This window comes from Nyctibius grandis, chromosome Z (genome assembly GCF_013368605.1).
Source record: "Nyctibius grandis isolate bNycGra1 chromosome Z, bNycGra1.pri, whole genome shotgun sequence".
Classification (NCBI taxonomy): Eukaryota; Metazoa; Chordata; class Aves; order Nyctibiiformes; family Nyctibiidae; genus Nyctibius; species Nyctibius grandis.
This window is the reverse complement of record NC_090695.1, coordinates 94397424-94415054: the sequence shown is the minus strand read 5'-3', so window position 1 is coordinate 94415054 and position 17631 is coordinate 94397424. Positions and strand designations below refer to the sequence as shown.

General features: G+C 47.5%; 1 protein-coding gene across 4 annotated transcripts in view; it reads left to right on the top strand.

Moving 5' to 3' along the window:
* MAD1L1 (mitotic arrest deficient 1 like 1) overlaps positions 1 to 16559 on the top strand; it is a 366743-nt gene extending 350184 nt beyond the window's left edge. For all 4 annotated transcript variants that reach the window (XM_068422520.1, XM_068422519.1, XM_068422522.1 and 1 more), the window contains one exon: positions 15459 to 16559. In XM_068422520.1, the coding sequence (XP_068278621.1) occupies positions 15459 to 15617 (159 nt within the window). In that variant the 3' untranslated portion in view covers positions 15618 to 16559. The remainder of the gene's footprint in view (positions 1 to 15458) is intronic.
* The last annotated feature ends 1072 nt before the right edge of the window (positions 16560 to 17631 follow it).

Sequence of the window (17631 nt, the reverse complement as noted above, 5' to 3'; positions counted from 1 at the left end):
GAGTATTATAACAAAATAAGTGAGAAAATAGCTTACAGATAATTTATAAGAAACTTTAGATGAGAACATATCGTAATGACTTCAGCCTCCTAGCTAACCCCCATGCTTTATGCATTTCCACATGCACAAACGTAAAGGTCAGCTCTGATCTACGCTATTTATATATTGCAAATTCATCCATAGACATATATATATGTTCTGTACAAAAAATAATGTCGGTGGAGCATTAAGGTTAAATAACTGGGCACTAAAAAGTAAAGAATTGTGCATCTCTGCATAGCGACTTCAGAATAAATCCATCCCATTACGTCCACCTCTGCCTTTGCACCGTAGCGGCAGAGGTTTCCCACTGTGCGGATGGGGGGGACCCGCAGCCTGGGTGTTTCTGGAGGACTTGCAGGAGCTGTACGTGGCTCCTGGCTCCGCTGCTGACCTGCTGTGTGACCCTGGGCACTTTGCATTGCTTCTCTGGGGACCTGGTTCCCCATTCACCTTTTGTCTGGAGCACACAGGCAGGAACCTCCAGCCTGAAACACTCATATTTGCGTCTTTGGGCAGAGCTCAGCCACAGGTAGGGCCACATATATGCTGAAAAATAACAAAATGAGAATGAAGAGCATCTTCCCTGATCAGCCTGAGAAATATTATGCTTCACCATCCCCTCCCCAAGATGCCCGCTCTCACTGCAGACCAGTAAACTGTGGGAAGTCTTTACATTCAAAATAATCCATTGAGAACTCGAGAGAAACAGCCTCAAAACTGTTGAACTTCTTTACAGTCGCAGCCCGATCTGTTGTGCTGCATGAGCCCTTTTTTTCTGCTCAGATATGATCCATGGGAGACTGAAGGCAAACACAGTCTCTTAAGTCTCCTCCGCGATCCCAAAGCTTTTATTGGCACTGAGAGAAGCACAGCTCAGCCCCCTGCAGCCAAAGCTGGATTCATTTGCCTTTAGAAACAACACAAATCTGTTTTTCTGGTTAAATAAAGTCATTTGCAGGGTCCTGTTGTGGGAAGGATGTGTCAGCTTGTCCTGAATGGAGCAGTCATTGGGATGAATAGGTTGGTTGTTGGGCTCGAACAGCCCTCTGCACGCTGAAGTGCCCTTCCCGAGAGGAGCCCGCAGCCGGCGCGGGGTGGCTGCAGGTGCCTCTCTGCATCACTGCAGGCTTTATTGTGGGCATCCTCTTTCGTTACGCGGAGTTTATGATTGATTTATTGCAAAATGTTATTAATCCCACATCTTGCATGTTCCCTTCCAGCCCCGTTGTTTGAGGAAGCTCTGGTTTCTACAGCAAAGGAGGCAAACGGGACTCGAGCGCCGAGTCCTTTGCATGGTTCTGCATTCCCTTGCAGACGTAGGAAGCCCATTTCTTCTTGTCTCTCAGTCTCAGGTAACGCTAGTGCTTCCCTGCCCATCAGAGGTGTGACGAGCAAGGGCTAGCTAATGTTTTTAATTCCCCTCATTGCTGTAGACTTACTTGTTCTGGAAAGTTTGGTGTGTAACTGGTAGGGAAGGAGGTTGGTGAAGTTCTCCAGAGGATGTCAGGAATGAGGGAGCAGCAGCTAAAGTGGTTTGGTTCCCTCTGAGGCTTTTTTTTCAAATGAAGTTGAAAACAAGCAAGTGAAATGCAACATTTAGAAGCATTTTGTTTATAAGATTCTTTCTGGTTTTAAATTACTTCATTTAAACATCTTTGTCTACAAAACCTCCAAGGAAACTCATCTGCTTGTTTTCTAATCTGCATCTTCTGCTTTCTGTATGTTTTTTACAAGTATCTCATGTACATTTATATATACACAAGTAAATGTAACTTGAATTGTAAAATACAGGCTGGCTGAGCAGGACAGAGGTCAATGATCTAAAAAAACCTGCCACTTTAGTCGGGACGTGCTCTGTATTACGGCACTCATTGTTTGCTGAGGTCTTTTCCTGTGGCTTTCTGTAACATCTGAATATATATTAACACTGTTTCTACAACACATTTAGAGCACAAATACCCTAGATTCGAGGCATTTGAAGAAATACTCCTTGACTCCTTTGCTGTTTTGTTTGTATTTTTAGCTTGTGAAAACAATTCTCAAGAGCATTGTTAGGTGTATCATAGCAGGAACACCTCTGGGCGCCCTGGGGAACGTGTGAAAGCAGGTTTCGAGAGCTTTTATTTTCACACCATGCTTCGGTTCTGTGGTGATAAATGTTTTCTGAGTACAAGCCTGAAGCCCCTCACCTTGCAGGTCTCGCTCCTTGAAATGTAAAAAGGTTTTTACTTGCTTGCAGTTGGGCTGTGTCACTCTTAGCCAGTAACAGGAGTGATCATCTGTGTGGCAAGCAGCACAGAGTGGAAACTGCTGTTGATCTTAGCAGCTGATGGCATTGGACAGGTAGAATTTGTACAGGACCTATGGCAGAGAGGAAAGGTAATGGCATAGCATGGGAAAAATGAGGGAGGAACAGATCTTTTAGGCAGTTCTGCATTGGCAATTGACCTACGACTCAAGACAAGCCCAATATCCTCTACCAGAATTTTTCACAGTACTTTCCTGGCTGTGTGCTGGGCAATTCCCATGTCCTTCAGCAGGTAGGATGAATGCTGCTGAGTGTGGACAGCTGGGAGAGAAGCACTTGGAGTCCCCAGAAAATCATCTTAATTCAGGGCAGTACTTTAACCTTGTGGGTGTGGGGGAAGAAATATGTGTTCCCGCTCCTTGCGTGCAGCACCCTGGATCTTCCTGTACCCCTGCAGGCAGAACCAGCCGGTGCAGGCCCATGCCTGGCTTTGAAAGCCCCATTTCGTTAAATGCCCAGCTAGTACGTGCTCCTTTCAGCCAGACACGGAGCATCCTGCAGGGTGAGTGAATGTTAGACGGTGGCTTTATTGCTGCAGTGTCGTAACCACAGACAGCCCAATTATTTCAAATCGGCCTCAGCCAGTATGTTCAGATTTGATTAAGAACTTTTTGAGAGATAAGAAGCATTTAGAGCTAAGGGTTGGCTCCAGCCTTAGTTATTTACATCGGAGGGGGAATAAAATCTTTTATTAGTGTCACTGTTTAAATATTTTGGCTCTCTATTCCAATATTGTGGCAAGAAGGAACCATATGTGTTCCTAGAAAGAGAGCCTAGTACAGCCGTTAATCAGGAGAGGATCTATTAATGTATTAACATTCAGAATAATGAGCAAAACCAGCATGCGCTGGAGAGACTAATGCGTATCTGTAGTCTGCAGTTTTCAAATGTTTGGAAAATGTTATATTCCTCCATCTTTCTAAAGCTGATTTTCTGCCAAAAGAAATTCTCTTCTGCTGTTAATTTTAGAAAGGTTAAATATATTTACAAAAGCAAACATAAGCGTGGAGTGATGAAAGCCAGGAGGATGTGGGGAGTAACAGGCTCCCAGGCTGCAGAGTTCATGGCAGGAGCTGATCTGGCAGGGAAACTTGTAGGCACGTCCTTTCCTTTCCGTAACGTTATGCAGAGTGGGGGACGCGGTTGGAGAAGGTAGGAAGCCCGAGCTCCATACCAACTCCCCGCCACCACCTTTCTCCAGAAGACACTGGACGATGTATGTGTATGTCTGCAGATCGCTGTTGGGCTTTAGGAAAGATTGCTGAAAGACTTGGCACAGGAAAAGGGCAAATTTTAAAGAGCTCGAGAGTGGGAGAGATTGCTGGTTGAGCAGCTTGATTGCCTCGAGGTCATTGCTAATTAGCGGCATCTTGCCTAAAGAAGTGAACATTACATTTTAATGCTGCTATGAAAACCAATCATGCTGTCCCCCCTTTGCATCCCATGCTGCTGCCTGCTTTGCTGTGGCATCTGGAGCAAGCTGCACGAGGGAAGGGAAGCCCTCTTAAAGGATGTGGAAGGATGCTGAAGTGGTAGCGGAGCTCAGATGAGAGAGGCTGGAGCATGACAGCTGTTACTGGATCATGCAAAAAGCCTGCCAGCAAAAATGCATCAATTTGTGTGATATCTGGGTGTCTTGTCTTCTGTTTTCATAATTGCATACATGGTGTCTGCATAAATCTTTCCCCCCCCCGCACCTCCAGCGAAAGGAGCTGACTGGCGGATGGCAGCACATCAGTGGGAGAACACCAGCAGGAAGAGACAACCAGTCAGATGTGTGTCAGATGGGGAGGGCCAGGGCCCGAGGCAGGTCCCTCGGAGGTTGCTCAAACATGGTGCATTCACTAAATAGAGAACCTCTCCTTTTCCCTGCGGGAAGAGGAGTATGTTCATCCAGACATGAGAACCAGCAGCGCTGTCTTGCCATGTTCTTCAGGAGGTTAGTGCCAAATGACAGCACAGGCGGCAACAGCAGAAGCTTTCAGCAAACGCGTCGTAGCCCAAAGGTCTGAGTGTCCCCTCGAGGGATCCAGTGGAATTTCTTTTCCTTTTTCACTGAATACTGAAATCTTCCTATTTATTCACTCCTTAGCTGCAAGCTCTGTCTCTTCGGCTGTGGACTTCCTTCTTACGGTGAGATCAGATCTGCTCAAGGAGAGAGGAGTCCTGTGACTCTCTGTTTCACACTGGCCTTGCCATTAAAAGCCCATTTCTTGAAAGCAGAATATACCCAACCTGCACCGGCCAGTTGACTGGTTTCCTTACCGTCTTGGTCTTCAGTTTTTCCTGCCTGTGGACTACCAGTCTGGTTGAGGAACTCCACAAATACAGCTACTGCTAGCCACCAGCTCCATGCACTCAAGAGTCTTGAAGTTGAGAAAGAAATGGTGAAATTTTTTAAATATTGACATCTCCCCTGGTATAAATCTTGACTTGTGGCTATAGATGCAGTCTGAGAAATGTGCTTCCCCACAGGGGGTTTGTGAGCTTTTAAGGGTTAAAACTCGTTCTTGAAGAGTCAAGAAAAAACGTTTTGCAAGTTCTAAATCAACTTTCCTTTCCTTCTTTTACTTTCTGGGTAGTGACAACTCATGCTCACTTTGATCCTGTTGACAGTCGTGCTGATGACAGCGATTTCAAATGAAGAAAAACGAAGAAAATGTGAGCCAGCAAAAATGCAAGAGCAATAAAAGCACCTTCCTCAACACACGCTAAGATTGTGAAATTTGGTTATTGATGTTGCAACAGCAACTAATGTTATTTCCATAGCCAACACTTAAATTCCACTTTGGCAGATCATAACTATAAGCAAGTCACACAGTCCCATAGGAAGGGGTAATTATTGACCGGTTCTTCTTGCTCCTAGTTGGGCGGTGACTTTGGTCTCTGTAGCGCTGACTGTAATGCAGAGCACTGGCTCTGCTCAGAGGTGACTAATACGTGTCACCAATTTCCTTGATGTAAGGCTTAAAACCTGCATTTTAGCTCAGGGTGCCAGACTATGACAAACCAGAGCTAGAAGAGGGTAATGAATAAACATGGTGAGAGTTTCAGCTGTAATCTACCATCAGGTCCATCTGTTACTCCTTCCCCCACAAGCCTTGCAAACTCAATGAGCTGGGAACAGGTGTGCTCCATATACTGTCCCATCCTTTAGCCACGTATCTAAGGTCTAATTGTGTGCTTGTCGTTAAGTTTATCACTTACGGTCTCTTGAGCCATTATTGGTCACAGGATCTTCTTGTTCAGTCCTGTAGACTTCCATCCGCCCTGCTCATGACAGGACTTCCAGAAGGATACCAAAAAGATGAGGAGGATAAAGGTATTAATCCCACGCTGGTGTCTGCTGCATCACAGAGTAGCAGTTGCTCCAGTGAGATGTGCCTCGCAGGCGTGTGTAATCTGCTCATTTAACCATTCCAGTGCGCACTCACCCTCCATCTCCTGCAAAAGTAGATGCTCAGCTTCCGAACGAGGAGGTTCTTTTCCAGGTGGCAGCTGGTGCGTCCTGAAGTCTGTCAAGACTGTTTGCACCCTGTGTCATTGCAGGCACTTCAGTTGGGATAAGTCTGAGGTTTTCCTGCGTATTTGCTCTAATCCAGAGAAGTAAAGCAGAGGTCCCTGGCAGGGACGTGATGCAGAAGCAGCTAAGCAGAGGAACAGCGCATGCCTGGTGTGACTCAGTGTGCAGTGAAGGCTCCAGCAAGTTCTGCCTGTTGGTGAGCGGTGGTTCGCTCAGGGGGTGGATGCCCATCTCCCGGGCAACATGGCAGCTTGCAAAAAGTTGCCATCAAAATTCACGGTGGTTCCAGTCGTCTCTCGTCAACAGAGGGTTTTGCAAACTTAGCTGCTCATGTTCTCTTATAGACCTCGTGCTTGCAGCTGCAGTTCACAAGTGGAGTATCTCCCTGCTTTGGGAACCAGGCTGTCTTAATTAAAGCCCACACAGATGATTTTTTTGCATTTCTCCCATAGGTGCTTCATTCTCATGTTCCAGAAAGTCCATGTTCTTGGTTCTCTGCTCATCCATTGCTTCCAGCTCTTCTCACAGCAAGGAAGATGGAGAGGAATGTGATAAGCAAGTTGGCTGGTTAATGAGTTCCCTGTCTAAATGAGGGATTCTTGTGTGCTGGGCTCATTTGCCAGTCTCTGGTATCTCCCTCAAGTTGTCTGTGTGCTTCTGGCTCTCCTGGAGAGAGGTTTGGGACCTGGTTTGAGTTGCACTTACTTTTCCCTTTGTGCCAAGTCACCACATTCATCAGGGCCAGGCACAGACCAGAAGCTGCATCGGGATGGCGGGGCTGGAGAGCTACAGGAGGCTGTGATTTGGCTGGGAAAATAGAACTTCAATAACACCCAGTCCCTAGCATGGCAGGCTGCGACTGCAGAGTCATTTCAGAGAAAGTAGCGGGAGATTTTTCATTTATGTCTCTCCTGCATATGGCTTCTATGGAGTTGCTAATGTTACAGACAGATGGGTTGGCATTTTACTAGACAGAACACATGGGCTAGATGTTGTTAATGCTTGTTAGCTACTCACTCTGCAGCTTGACCAGTCCAATACGGTCACCTCGCAGATGGTTGGGGAGCTGCAGCCTGGGTGCTGGAGCGGTCCAGCTCTGCAGCATGTGGTTGTGGCAGCAGTTGGGATAACGTGCGTTTGGCTGCCTTTTCTGAAGGGCTTCGTTGTAGGTCAGAGATACCTGTGGCTGGGGGATCAGCACGGCTTCCCCGGATGTCAAGGAAAGACACTGATTTATAAAGACCCTGAGCCTTTTATTGAGGTATTGGCTTTAAAAGCTTAATTTCATAGTTTGGATTTTTATAGGGTGGGGTTGGAAAAATTTTGTGAGCCCTGTGCCTTGCTCTCACTTACACTCCTTCATGGTTGATGTTTATAAAGGTATTTGGTTGGTGAACACTATTTAGCAGTCCTGAGGCCTGTTAAAACGTTATAATATATGATCTCAAGCTCTGACTTACAGCGACTGCCAGTATTAGTTTAGAGGGGACATTCCATGCAATTTTCCTTTCTCTGTGGTATGAATATTCTGCTGTGATTTACTCTCACCAGTCTTATATTCAGCTGAACCATTTCTAGGTATCACCTCAACAAATCTCCGCAAGTTGAATCTCCTTGATAGTTGGTTTGGAGATCCCCATCAGAATCTGTGGATGCAAAAGTAGATGCTACAGGTGAATCATTTCTGTTACCATCTTCCCTCTTTGACAATAATGGTGTTCAATCTACAGCGTAACGGTGAGAGGCTGAATGCATCCTACAGATGACACAGGGAATTTTAGTTTCAATACTTGTCCTTTAAAACTCTCAAAGCACTTTTGGAAAAATGCATGGGTATTAATCCACACTGAGCAGTAGTTCTTCAAACCTATGATTTAAATTGGATATATTCATCTCTGTCTGTCCTAAACTGTTGAGTAACATTAATGCACCCTGATAATAGCTGTCACATTTTACCCTGGGGGTTGCTCCTCAGTGATAGGTGAAATCACAGCAGTTCAAAGATCTGTCTTCCAGGATGAAAAGCTCTACAGGAATATTCAGATATAAAATAGTAATAGTATGACTCAAAAAATGTGCTTCTGTTATTTTAAAGCCTTTGATCTTATTTTTATGGCATCACATTTGACAGTCTAAAGGGCATTAACCTGTAGGAGAAACCTTCTGAGAGAAGATGCTGACTTGCCCTCTCCTGTGCAGCGCACCGTCCCCCAGCATTAACACCAACCAGTTTTCCCCATCGAGAGGGGTGCGGGTGCTTCAGCGCATGTCCCTGCTCTTTTTTACACGTTTCATCTTTTTATATCAGGTGCACGAGAGCTCACATAGATCAAAACACGTAGCTGTAGGGAGAAACTCACTGCTCTGCAATACGCCTGCTCTGCGTTTCTTTGCTGCTGAGCTGGTGCAACATCCAGGACCCCATCTCTTCTGTCGCTCACGTGCGTAGTGCCTGGGTCGTGTTTCTGATTAAGATGGAGGTATACGAGCTGACCTCTTGCGCGGAAGATGTTGTAGGGTTGTGGTTCATCTCAATGTTGAATAATAAGAAAGAGAAAGGAAACGTTTGCTATAAATCTCAGTGCACACAGGGCTGTTTCTCACTTATCCCACCCCAGCTTTCAATTTTCTTCTTGGCATTGCCAGGTGCTTGCTTTTCTTTGCTCAGCAGCTAAAAGCAGCTTTTTCATTACATTTCCTGGAAGGGTCTTTACAGGCATCCATCCCTCTCTGCCTCATAAATTCACTTTATATAGCAAGCTGGCGATGCGGAGGTCAGAGGTCTTGGCAAGAAGCAATTATTATAAAGAAGTACTTTTCCTCTTTTGGGTTACAAAGAGGATATTAAAGGGGGAAAAACTTCACTGCAGACAAGGAATGGTCATCTGTGAAAGGTAGATGACTTGATTGATGAAGAGCTGCACATCCTGCGAGAGCTACCTTGGGCAGGCATCCTGTCAGGCCAGCTGAAACCTGCCCATTACCACAAAAAAAAGGAGGAAACCAGTAAACAGTTTGCTAAATAACCTCATAAATATTTCCAGCCGTAAGCGCATCTTGTGATACAATGTGGTTTTTTGGGTTTTTTTTAATATTTCTCTAATTTTAAATGAACAGCCTCTAATTAAAGTGATTTAGTGGCTACCTGGGGACGTGGTATTTGAGCAGCACGTGATGCTGAGGAGAGATTGATTGGTGAGGCGTAACTCAATTGGGGGATTTTGATAATGATATCATCACCCGAGAGAGCCAAGTTTGAGCAATTAGATCTCAAAACCTCGTGTTTGCGTTGTTATAACCTCAGCAGGCAGTTCCCACATGTTCATACACACACACAAGCTTTCCCTGGGTATTTTTTGGCTGGTTTTTGGCTGGCTCTGTGCTTGGTGGGCTGCCCTGGGTGTGTGTGTGCTGTCCAGAGTGACCCGTAGTGGTCATTTATCAGCTTTGCAAACCCGGGGAGAGGGTGCCAGCCTGCTCGGCATCTGTGCATCCCCCCTCAATACCCGCACGTGCACAAGGCGGCCTTTGACATTTAGAAAAATCTCAGCATCCAAAGCAAGAGGCAGAAACAAAAAGATTTTCTCATTTAAAGGTCAAAGCAGGCAACTCCTTAAAAGATATTTTCAAGTAGGTTTGTTGGGCTGTGACAGGGTTTATGTGTTTTAATGGGTGCTGAGGTAGGCGGTGGATGCCGCAGGGAAGGCATCAGAGGGAGGTGAGGGGCCGTCAGGACCTCTGATGTGCCCAAGGCGCTTGGTGGCAGAGGCTCTCTGGTACACACAGTGGTAGCACAGTGGTACACATAGAAGTTTCAGGAGGTGATCAGACAGCATGGCCCATCCTGAAGACTTCTGCTGATGCGGGAAGATGTTGGGGAAGAGGGGGTGACTGTCCTGCACGAAGAGGAGGTCTGAGGGATTCGAGTGATGAAGGCAAATTGCCAAAAGGATCGATCTGGTGAGGAGATGTGCATAACCCACATCAGAGTAGGCTTCAGGGTGGGGTGGGAAGTACCACAACGACAAGGGAAATGGCAGTAAGACCTGGGGCAGGGAGAGGAGGGCATGGCCACGGCATGGTCTGTAACACCAGAGGCCTGTGGACCTGAATGGAGCAGGGAGAAGCTCTACATAGAGTCTCAGTTGTGAAGCTATGGTGTCCCTTCCTTCAGCACTCACGAGTCTGTTTGCCATGGGTACTCAGAGCAGTTATGCGTAGGGACGCAGCACAGACAGTGATTTATGGAAGGAGCATAGCAGATGAGATGGAGCATCCACGATACATTTGCTGGGTAAATGTCACTGGGCAATGATTCACTTGCTCGTTTTGACCCCTAATATATCTTAGCCTTGAAAAGTACCATCTACAGTAGAGCATGGCCAAGTAGCATCTGCAAAGCAAAGGCTTGTCACTGTGCCAAGGGGTGGAAGGCCACTCTGGCAGCCCTGCCAAAGTCCTAGACTTCACCCTTCCTCACACTGAGGAGGTGTTTGAACTGGGGTTCCCAGGCTGAGCCACAGCTCTCTTGCCTGCTTGCTGCACCTGGTGCAAAGCTCTATCATCACTGTTGTCAGCTTATGAAAAACCATTTGGAGCTCCACCTCCAGCACTCAGGTGTGCGTGTTTGAAGATGCAGGAGCACATGTCCTGCATGGATCACATCCCCAAAGGCAGTTGTGCTTTCTTGGTATGGAAATCAGAGGTAAAACATCCCCACTTTATGTTGAAATCCTAGAACAGCCCAGGTTGGAAGGGACCTTAAAAGATCATCTGGTCCAGCCTTTCATGGGAAAGGGAGCCTGGATTAGATTTATCAGGCTGTATTGAATGCTGAAGCCCTCTTCTGCCATAGTTGATGGCACTTTTGGAGCCTGAGTGGGGGCATCCATTGGTTTTAGCTACCAAAATATGTCAGAGAGAAGAGGAAAAGGGCATACAAGAAACTAAAAATTGATGTCTCCAGTACGGAGTGCACTTCTGAACCATATATTGGCTTGTAAGTGACCAAAGGAGATGCTGTCAAACTTTTGACATAGTGACCTCTCTGCTGGTGGAACAAGCAGAGAAGTAAATGCTGAGACTTGGCTTCCAGGGAGCATTTCTGTGCAACAGCAGCATGGGGTCAAAGAGCCATCTCAGCAGAACCAGTGCAGTCAGAAGCCCTGTATGTGTTACATTGAAGTGACAGCGGTTGAGCGATCCTCCTTTACGGTCCATGTGTTGCTGCATTACCAGCCCGCTCCTGCCAGCTACAGGTCCATCCCCCAACAGGTACATTTGGGAGTGCCTATTGCTCCTACACGTCTTCTATGTTCTCTGCTTCTTGCTGATATGGTCCCTGTTGGAGAGAAGAACTCGCTTTTCTGCCACGCTGGTGGTTATTTGAGAGACTTTTATATGTATAGCTAAACTATAAAGCCTTGAATAATTTACCAATTTCCAGGGTTAAGAGGAAGATTTATGATGTTTCCTTCTGGCAGGCGGCAGCTGATCTTGATTCTCCTGGGAAAACAATTGTACTAATGGCTCCTTTCTCCGAGCAGATCCAGGAGCAGCTACTGCGAGTTTATGTCACCATGTGGTAAATAGACCTGTCTTCTTTGTGTTTTACAATCCAGTGAAATCTGCCCGCTCATCTGATTGCTGTATGGGGTAGCACAGCCTGCGAGGAGAAAAACAGGGTGTCACCCTTCAAACCTACGGCAGGAGCTGCATTCCCCCACCAGCAGAACCGAGCGTGCGGTGACACGGGGCAAAGATTGATCTCTGTTGCTTTTCTAGAAAAGGTCCCGATAGGCCTTAAATCAGACTGAACTGGCAACGGAGCTTAGCGAAAGCTGGAGTCTTTCCTTTTGCAAGTATTTGAGATCTGAATAAAACATAACATAGACCTGAATCTCAGTAGTTTAGTGAGCTAGGCAGATTTTTTCTGTGAATTAGAAGAAACCAATATAGGTCTGTGTAAAGAGTACCTGTGAGACGGTATTCTCAAAGTACTCAGCTTCAGCATCCTGGGCTGCTCTGTGCTCGGGGAAGCTGGGGGTGCGGGGGGGAATATTTGCATCTCTGGTGAAGCGCTGCACTAGGCTGGCTTAGCGCGGTGGGGAAAGGGGGAGTGAAGTGTGATGATGTCCCCAAAGTCCCCTCTTGCATTGACTCCTCTATGCATTGACTACGGGGTAGAAGGGGGTACTCACAGGCTCAGCTTTTCCTTTGATCCCATGTTCCCATGTATTTGGTTTGACTCTAAATCTTGATGCTTTTTCTTCCACACTTGTCTTGAAAAGCAACAGCACACAATCGTGATGTAGCTCAGAGTAAGACGTGTCAATAGTGTTGGGCACAGAGCAGTTATGGCTGGGTTTGAATATGCTCTGGTCTCTCTTGCCCCACTCTCACTCATGGACTGTCTCTGTGGATCAGTGACACTTGTTCACGTTCCTCAGCTTCACATTTTCTTCCTAGATGGGCTGGGGTGGCTTTTGGCTTCATCTAAACTTACAGTTCCCGGGGATGCATCACCAGGCTGAATGGTGATTGCGTTACATGGAGCGTGTCACGTGAGTAGTTGGTATGTGTTGTCACCTGCAAGTCCTTCTTAGCAGTGGTTGTGTCCAGGAGTTTTTCTTTGAGGTTTGAGACATTTTTAATTTAAAAAAAAAAAAGATTAAAAAGGAGTGGAGGGAGTTCTAGCTATGAACTGTGAAGAGGAGGACTTACAGCTTTGAACCACTGGAAATTTCAGCTTTGTATCTTTCATAAATCCGTTTTTTAGAGCTGGAGTCACAGGGATGCTCTGCATTGATCCAAACGGGCGTGAAACAACCAGAGCCTGCAGCCTTCATTCAGCAGAGCGTCCCCTCCAGCGTCCTCCCTCTCCTCGCCCCCGCACACCCCCGCGCATCCCCCTGCCTTGTGATCCCCTGCTCGCTCCCACGCCACCCACCCTGGCGCGTCCCTCTCTGCTGTGGCTTGCCGGGTGCACCAGGCAGAGTGCAGACTGGCATTTGAAAAGAAATCCTGTGAATTAATGGGAACATATTGCTATTATTTTGTATAACAACTTTATTTGTAAAGCACATGCTGCAAAGATACTCCTGCTGTTGAACTCAAAGCAACAAATCTGTCTATATATCCCAGTCTATACTACGTTATGAACAGATGGGTGAAGAAAAAAAAAAAGCAATAAAAACAAATAATAAGAAAGGTAACAATGATAGCAATTTTAAAACACTCCCAGGGAAAAAAGAAAGTTTCTAAGTTTTTTTAATAGCTGTGTGAGATTGAATGAACTGAACTGCAAGTGCATCCATCCTCAAAGTCAGCACATAAACATCTCCCGGCAGAGGAGGAATTGCCTTTTTTCCAAGCGGCTGCCTTCTCGCCTTGTTCCTGTTACAGAAGAGATCATAAGAAACCTGGGTGAGATGTCTGAGGTTTGGAGGCTTTGGGGGTTTTTTGGATTTTTTTGGGGAGACGGAGGCCATGGGGGGGAGGGTGGTGCCTCCCTTGACCATCTGACAACCGAGAGAAACCCATTGAACTCAATGGGAAATAACAGTCTTCTCAGAAGCACATATTTGTTCACATAACTTTCTCTGAACATTATTCTTCTGCCTCTGCTGAAGGAGGAAACTTCAGTTATGAAGAACAGTAGAGGGAAATTACCATTAATCTCATAAAAAAGAAATTATTCAAATGTAGCCTTCACCCGCGGTGCCAGTGAGCTCAAAGTAGACGGGAAATTTAAAACATTTATGTTACTCCATTTCCAAGATCATAAAACACAAGCAAATGGTCTCGCACTGGATGCTAAATTTCTTAAGGAACTTGCTTTAATTAATTAAACTAGTAAACCAATTAATGGATTTACTTGTAAACTCTTAGAAAATTAATTCTGTGCCCAAAGAGTGTTTTAAATCTGCGAAGGAGGCAGTGTGTATTTCATCCAGAGCTTGAATTCTCATTTTAGAGGAATCCAATTCAGCGCTGACTTTGGAGACTCAAGTGATGCGTTCATAATACTCGGACCTTCCTCCGAAACCGGCGCTTCCCATTGGCCCAATCCAGGGAGGGATTTGCAAAGCAAACCCTGTGCTGCTTTCACAGCCCCAGCCCCTGCACCAGCTCCCAGCTGTGCCAAGCCTCGCGTTGCGCCTCTGGCTCTACAGGGGTTGTGGATGTACGTCCCTCCCTGGGCCTCCAACTGCCTTCTTCATCTGCCATCTCTGCCCCGCTCCTGCTTAGCCTCTTTAATCTCACCCAGCGGTACATCGGATGCGCAGAGAGCGAGTCGGGTACCTCCAGTAAGCAGCAGATTAAAGCTCTGAACATCCTTTGGAGTTGCTGAAAAACAAACAAGCCGAAGTGGAGGAGATTTAAACAAAAGCTAATTTACTTTTCCACGCGGAAACCTTGTTTAGATTCCCTGCCTGGCTCAGGGGTGACAGGGGCATCCTCAGAACCTTGAGCTCTTCGCAATCCGAAGTGACACATACCTGAAAAGTTCATAATCAAATGTGTCCAGGCTCCTGAGAACATGAAATAAGAAACAAGCAGGTTCCCTGGGGCCCTCGGTGGTTGTCACTTCCCTTCTCTCCTAGCAGGTAAAGGCGTGTTTTACCTTCACGTGGCAATCCTCCCTCTTGGCATCTTTGGATTGAGGCGGGGGTCTGCCCCGTCCCTGCCCACCCGGGGGGATGCCAACCTTGCCCGGCACTGCCCACGCTGCCCGCCATGGCTCCGAGGGGAAGCAGAGCTGCGGAGCAATAAGGAGCGGGAGCGTTTTGGAGAGGAAAATGGCAGAGGAAAAAATTAGCATTTGCACTGTGATGTTTTTGCTGTTTATTAATAAACAAGCAGCTTTTGTGCCTCCAGGGGCAGGAGAGGCTTCAAGCATTCCTTATTTCTCTTGCATTTAGCTTTTTTTTTGCTTGTTTTATATGTTACAGGAGATTTGTAATGTCTTCCCACATGTTGAGTTTCCTTGTTTTCATGAGAGCATCTCTGGAATAATTCCTCTGGAGCTCTCGGCTGTGCGCTGCTGGGCTGATTTGAACATCCAGAAACACTTTAGGGATGCAGGGCGGATTAGCAGCTCATCGGGAAGGAGCCGTGTTAATTAGGAGCAGGTCTGCTTCCTCTTACAGAAGCAGAACGACTTCAGGGATAAGTGTTTTCACGGAGGGAAAGCCCTTGTGCGTAGCTCCTGCCACCCGAGCCCCGGGTGGTGGTGGTGACGGTCACCCCGACGTGGGCACCCAGTTCTGCGCCGGCGGCACAGCCTAGCCCCTGTGCAGCCTCTTCCCAGGATGGTCAAGCTGCTCATCTCCCCACCCCACCCTGTGTCACTGGGGGAGGTTCAGGCAGGCGTCCTGCACGGGGGCGTTGGCAATGCAGGACTCGGTGACAGCCCCATGATGCCGTGTGCCGAACGCCTGCGCTGCAGCAGGTGACTGGTCTTGGTTACAGGCGGGTCCGCGCCCGAGGAAGCTTCAGGACGACGGCGCCAGCTCTCCCTGCGTCGCGGGAGGTGAATTAAAACCCTGCTCTGTTAATGGGCTTGTTCTTCTTTTCCCTCAGGCCTCCAGCTCCTCCGGTGGGAAAATGCAGCTTCTGGAAACCGAGTTCTCACGAACCATCCGGGAGCTCATCGAACTCCACCTGCTTCGCCAGGACAGCATCCCGGCCTTCCTCAGCGCCCTCACCCTCGACCTCTTCAGCCGCCAGACCATTGCTTAGTGTCCCACCGCCAGCCAGGCGTGGAGCACCCATGGACAGACACTTGAGGTAGTGAGAACAAATTCTCCCCTCCCACCCTTAATTTGTGGTGTTGGGTTGCTTCTGTTTGGAAGGGCACTCCTTCTTCACCTTCTTTCATGCTGATTCCCAAACCCAACCAATTCCTCTGAAAAGTATCATTTCCCTCCTGTGGGAGGAAGTCTAGCTCCATCCCAGGACTCTCCCGTGCCAAGACCCAATCCCTGCCTTTGAACTGGGAAATGTGTGCCCAGATTGTCTCAGCATCTCTCTGGGAATATGGTGGGAATGCTGGTTTGAGGAGCCACAGCATCACCACAGCTTTTCCCAAAAGGATCCCCCAAATCTGGGCCCAGCAGCAATGAGCCTTGCAGAAGGCTGGTGTTTCCTGCCCCCATGGTTGTCCTCTCCTAATGGGAGCCAAGGGCTTGGTCCCTGAGGACAGGGACCTGGGGAAGGATCAGTCATGACTAGCAGGTTCTTTGTGGATATCTCCTGCTGTTGCAAACAGCTCATCACTCAACAGGGTTGAAATTATTTTCAAGATACCCAGTTACCTGAGTCTGCCATCACTCAGCAGACAAGCACAAGCATCAGTGGTCATTTGAAGACCCTATACCCGTGTTGACACCTCTGTGTTGTGTGGTGTGCTCAGATGTCACTGTCATGTTTTTGTTCCTCATTGAGACTCTTGGGTTCTTGGCTATCTCAGGACTGCAGAAGGTGGGAGGGAGCTCTTTGGGGTGTCTGACTGCTGCTGGCTTTAGCCTCCTGCCTGCCACCGGGCTGTGGGTACTGGCTCGCCTTGCTGGGGTCTCCCTTCTTCTCTTCTCCATCAAGGATGGAGCACACCCTGAAGTCTGACAGTTTGTGTTACAATGGATATAGCTCTTCTGTCGTAGAATAAAAGTGTCACTTCCCAGATTGGATGTATGACTCCTTTATTTGGGATATACACTGTGCTCCCCTTGTGCTCTCCCACATGGAAAGCATGATAACGAATCGTCCATCGATGGTCTGATGCTGGTAGTGCTTTGAGAAGGGAGGGCATCATTATCTCAGTTTTTCCAGGCAAGCCTCATTCATGCTGTAAACCAGATTAGTTTGTTATGAACTGTGTATATTGATTTCCTCGTGATATCAGCAGGAACATACTTCCTAAGCTTGGAGAGAAGGAAGCAGTACAGAGGCTAGAAAGTTAGCTTAGGTGCTCACAGTGGCTGCAGGATTGTCCCTTTATGCTGGAGTCACTCTGGGACCTGCTGATGTGTCTACAGGCACGGAAAATAGCTGCTTATAGACCCAGCTGATAAGAAGGGGAGGGACAGGCATGTGCTCTGGAGAGGCTGCAGCCCCCATCTCCACAACCCTCCTCCCCGCGGGGTTTGCAGGGAAGCGCAATAGCAAAAGTTTGGTGTTTTCTCTTCTGCTTGAAGAAGTCCTAGTGGAAGATAAATTGCCTGGCGTGCTGTGCCAGGGGAACGCTGCCTGATTCATATGCGCGACGTGGCACTGAGAGTCGCCTTCCTCAGTCAGGGGGAAAATGAATCATGACGTCAGCCACGCTCGGCTCCTTCGCCAACACAGTAGCGGATCCTGGCTGCCTCTGAAAATTTTTCTTCTGGCTCCTCGCAGGAGAAATGAAGTAATTAATAAGTTTACAATAAACCCTCTATCTTAGCAAAACACGGGCGAGGCGAGAAGCGATGCTGGAGAGCGACAAGGGAAAACACGTTCTGCCCGTTGGAAAGTTGCCTCCCAAGAGTGAAAGGATGATAAGTCGGGTAGAAAACACAGTAAGCCTTCCGAGACACGTTCGGTGGGGAGGAGAGACACAGATGAATTACTGCTCTGCACCCTCATCTCCCAGCAAGACTGATTTGTTCAACTAAGTTTAATACGGCAGCAGGGCTCGGAGAGGTGTGGCTGAGGATGGGTGCTCGGGCAGATGCACTGGTGTGGTGCAGCGCCTGGCCCTGCTCATGGTGTAACGCTG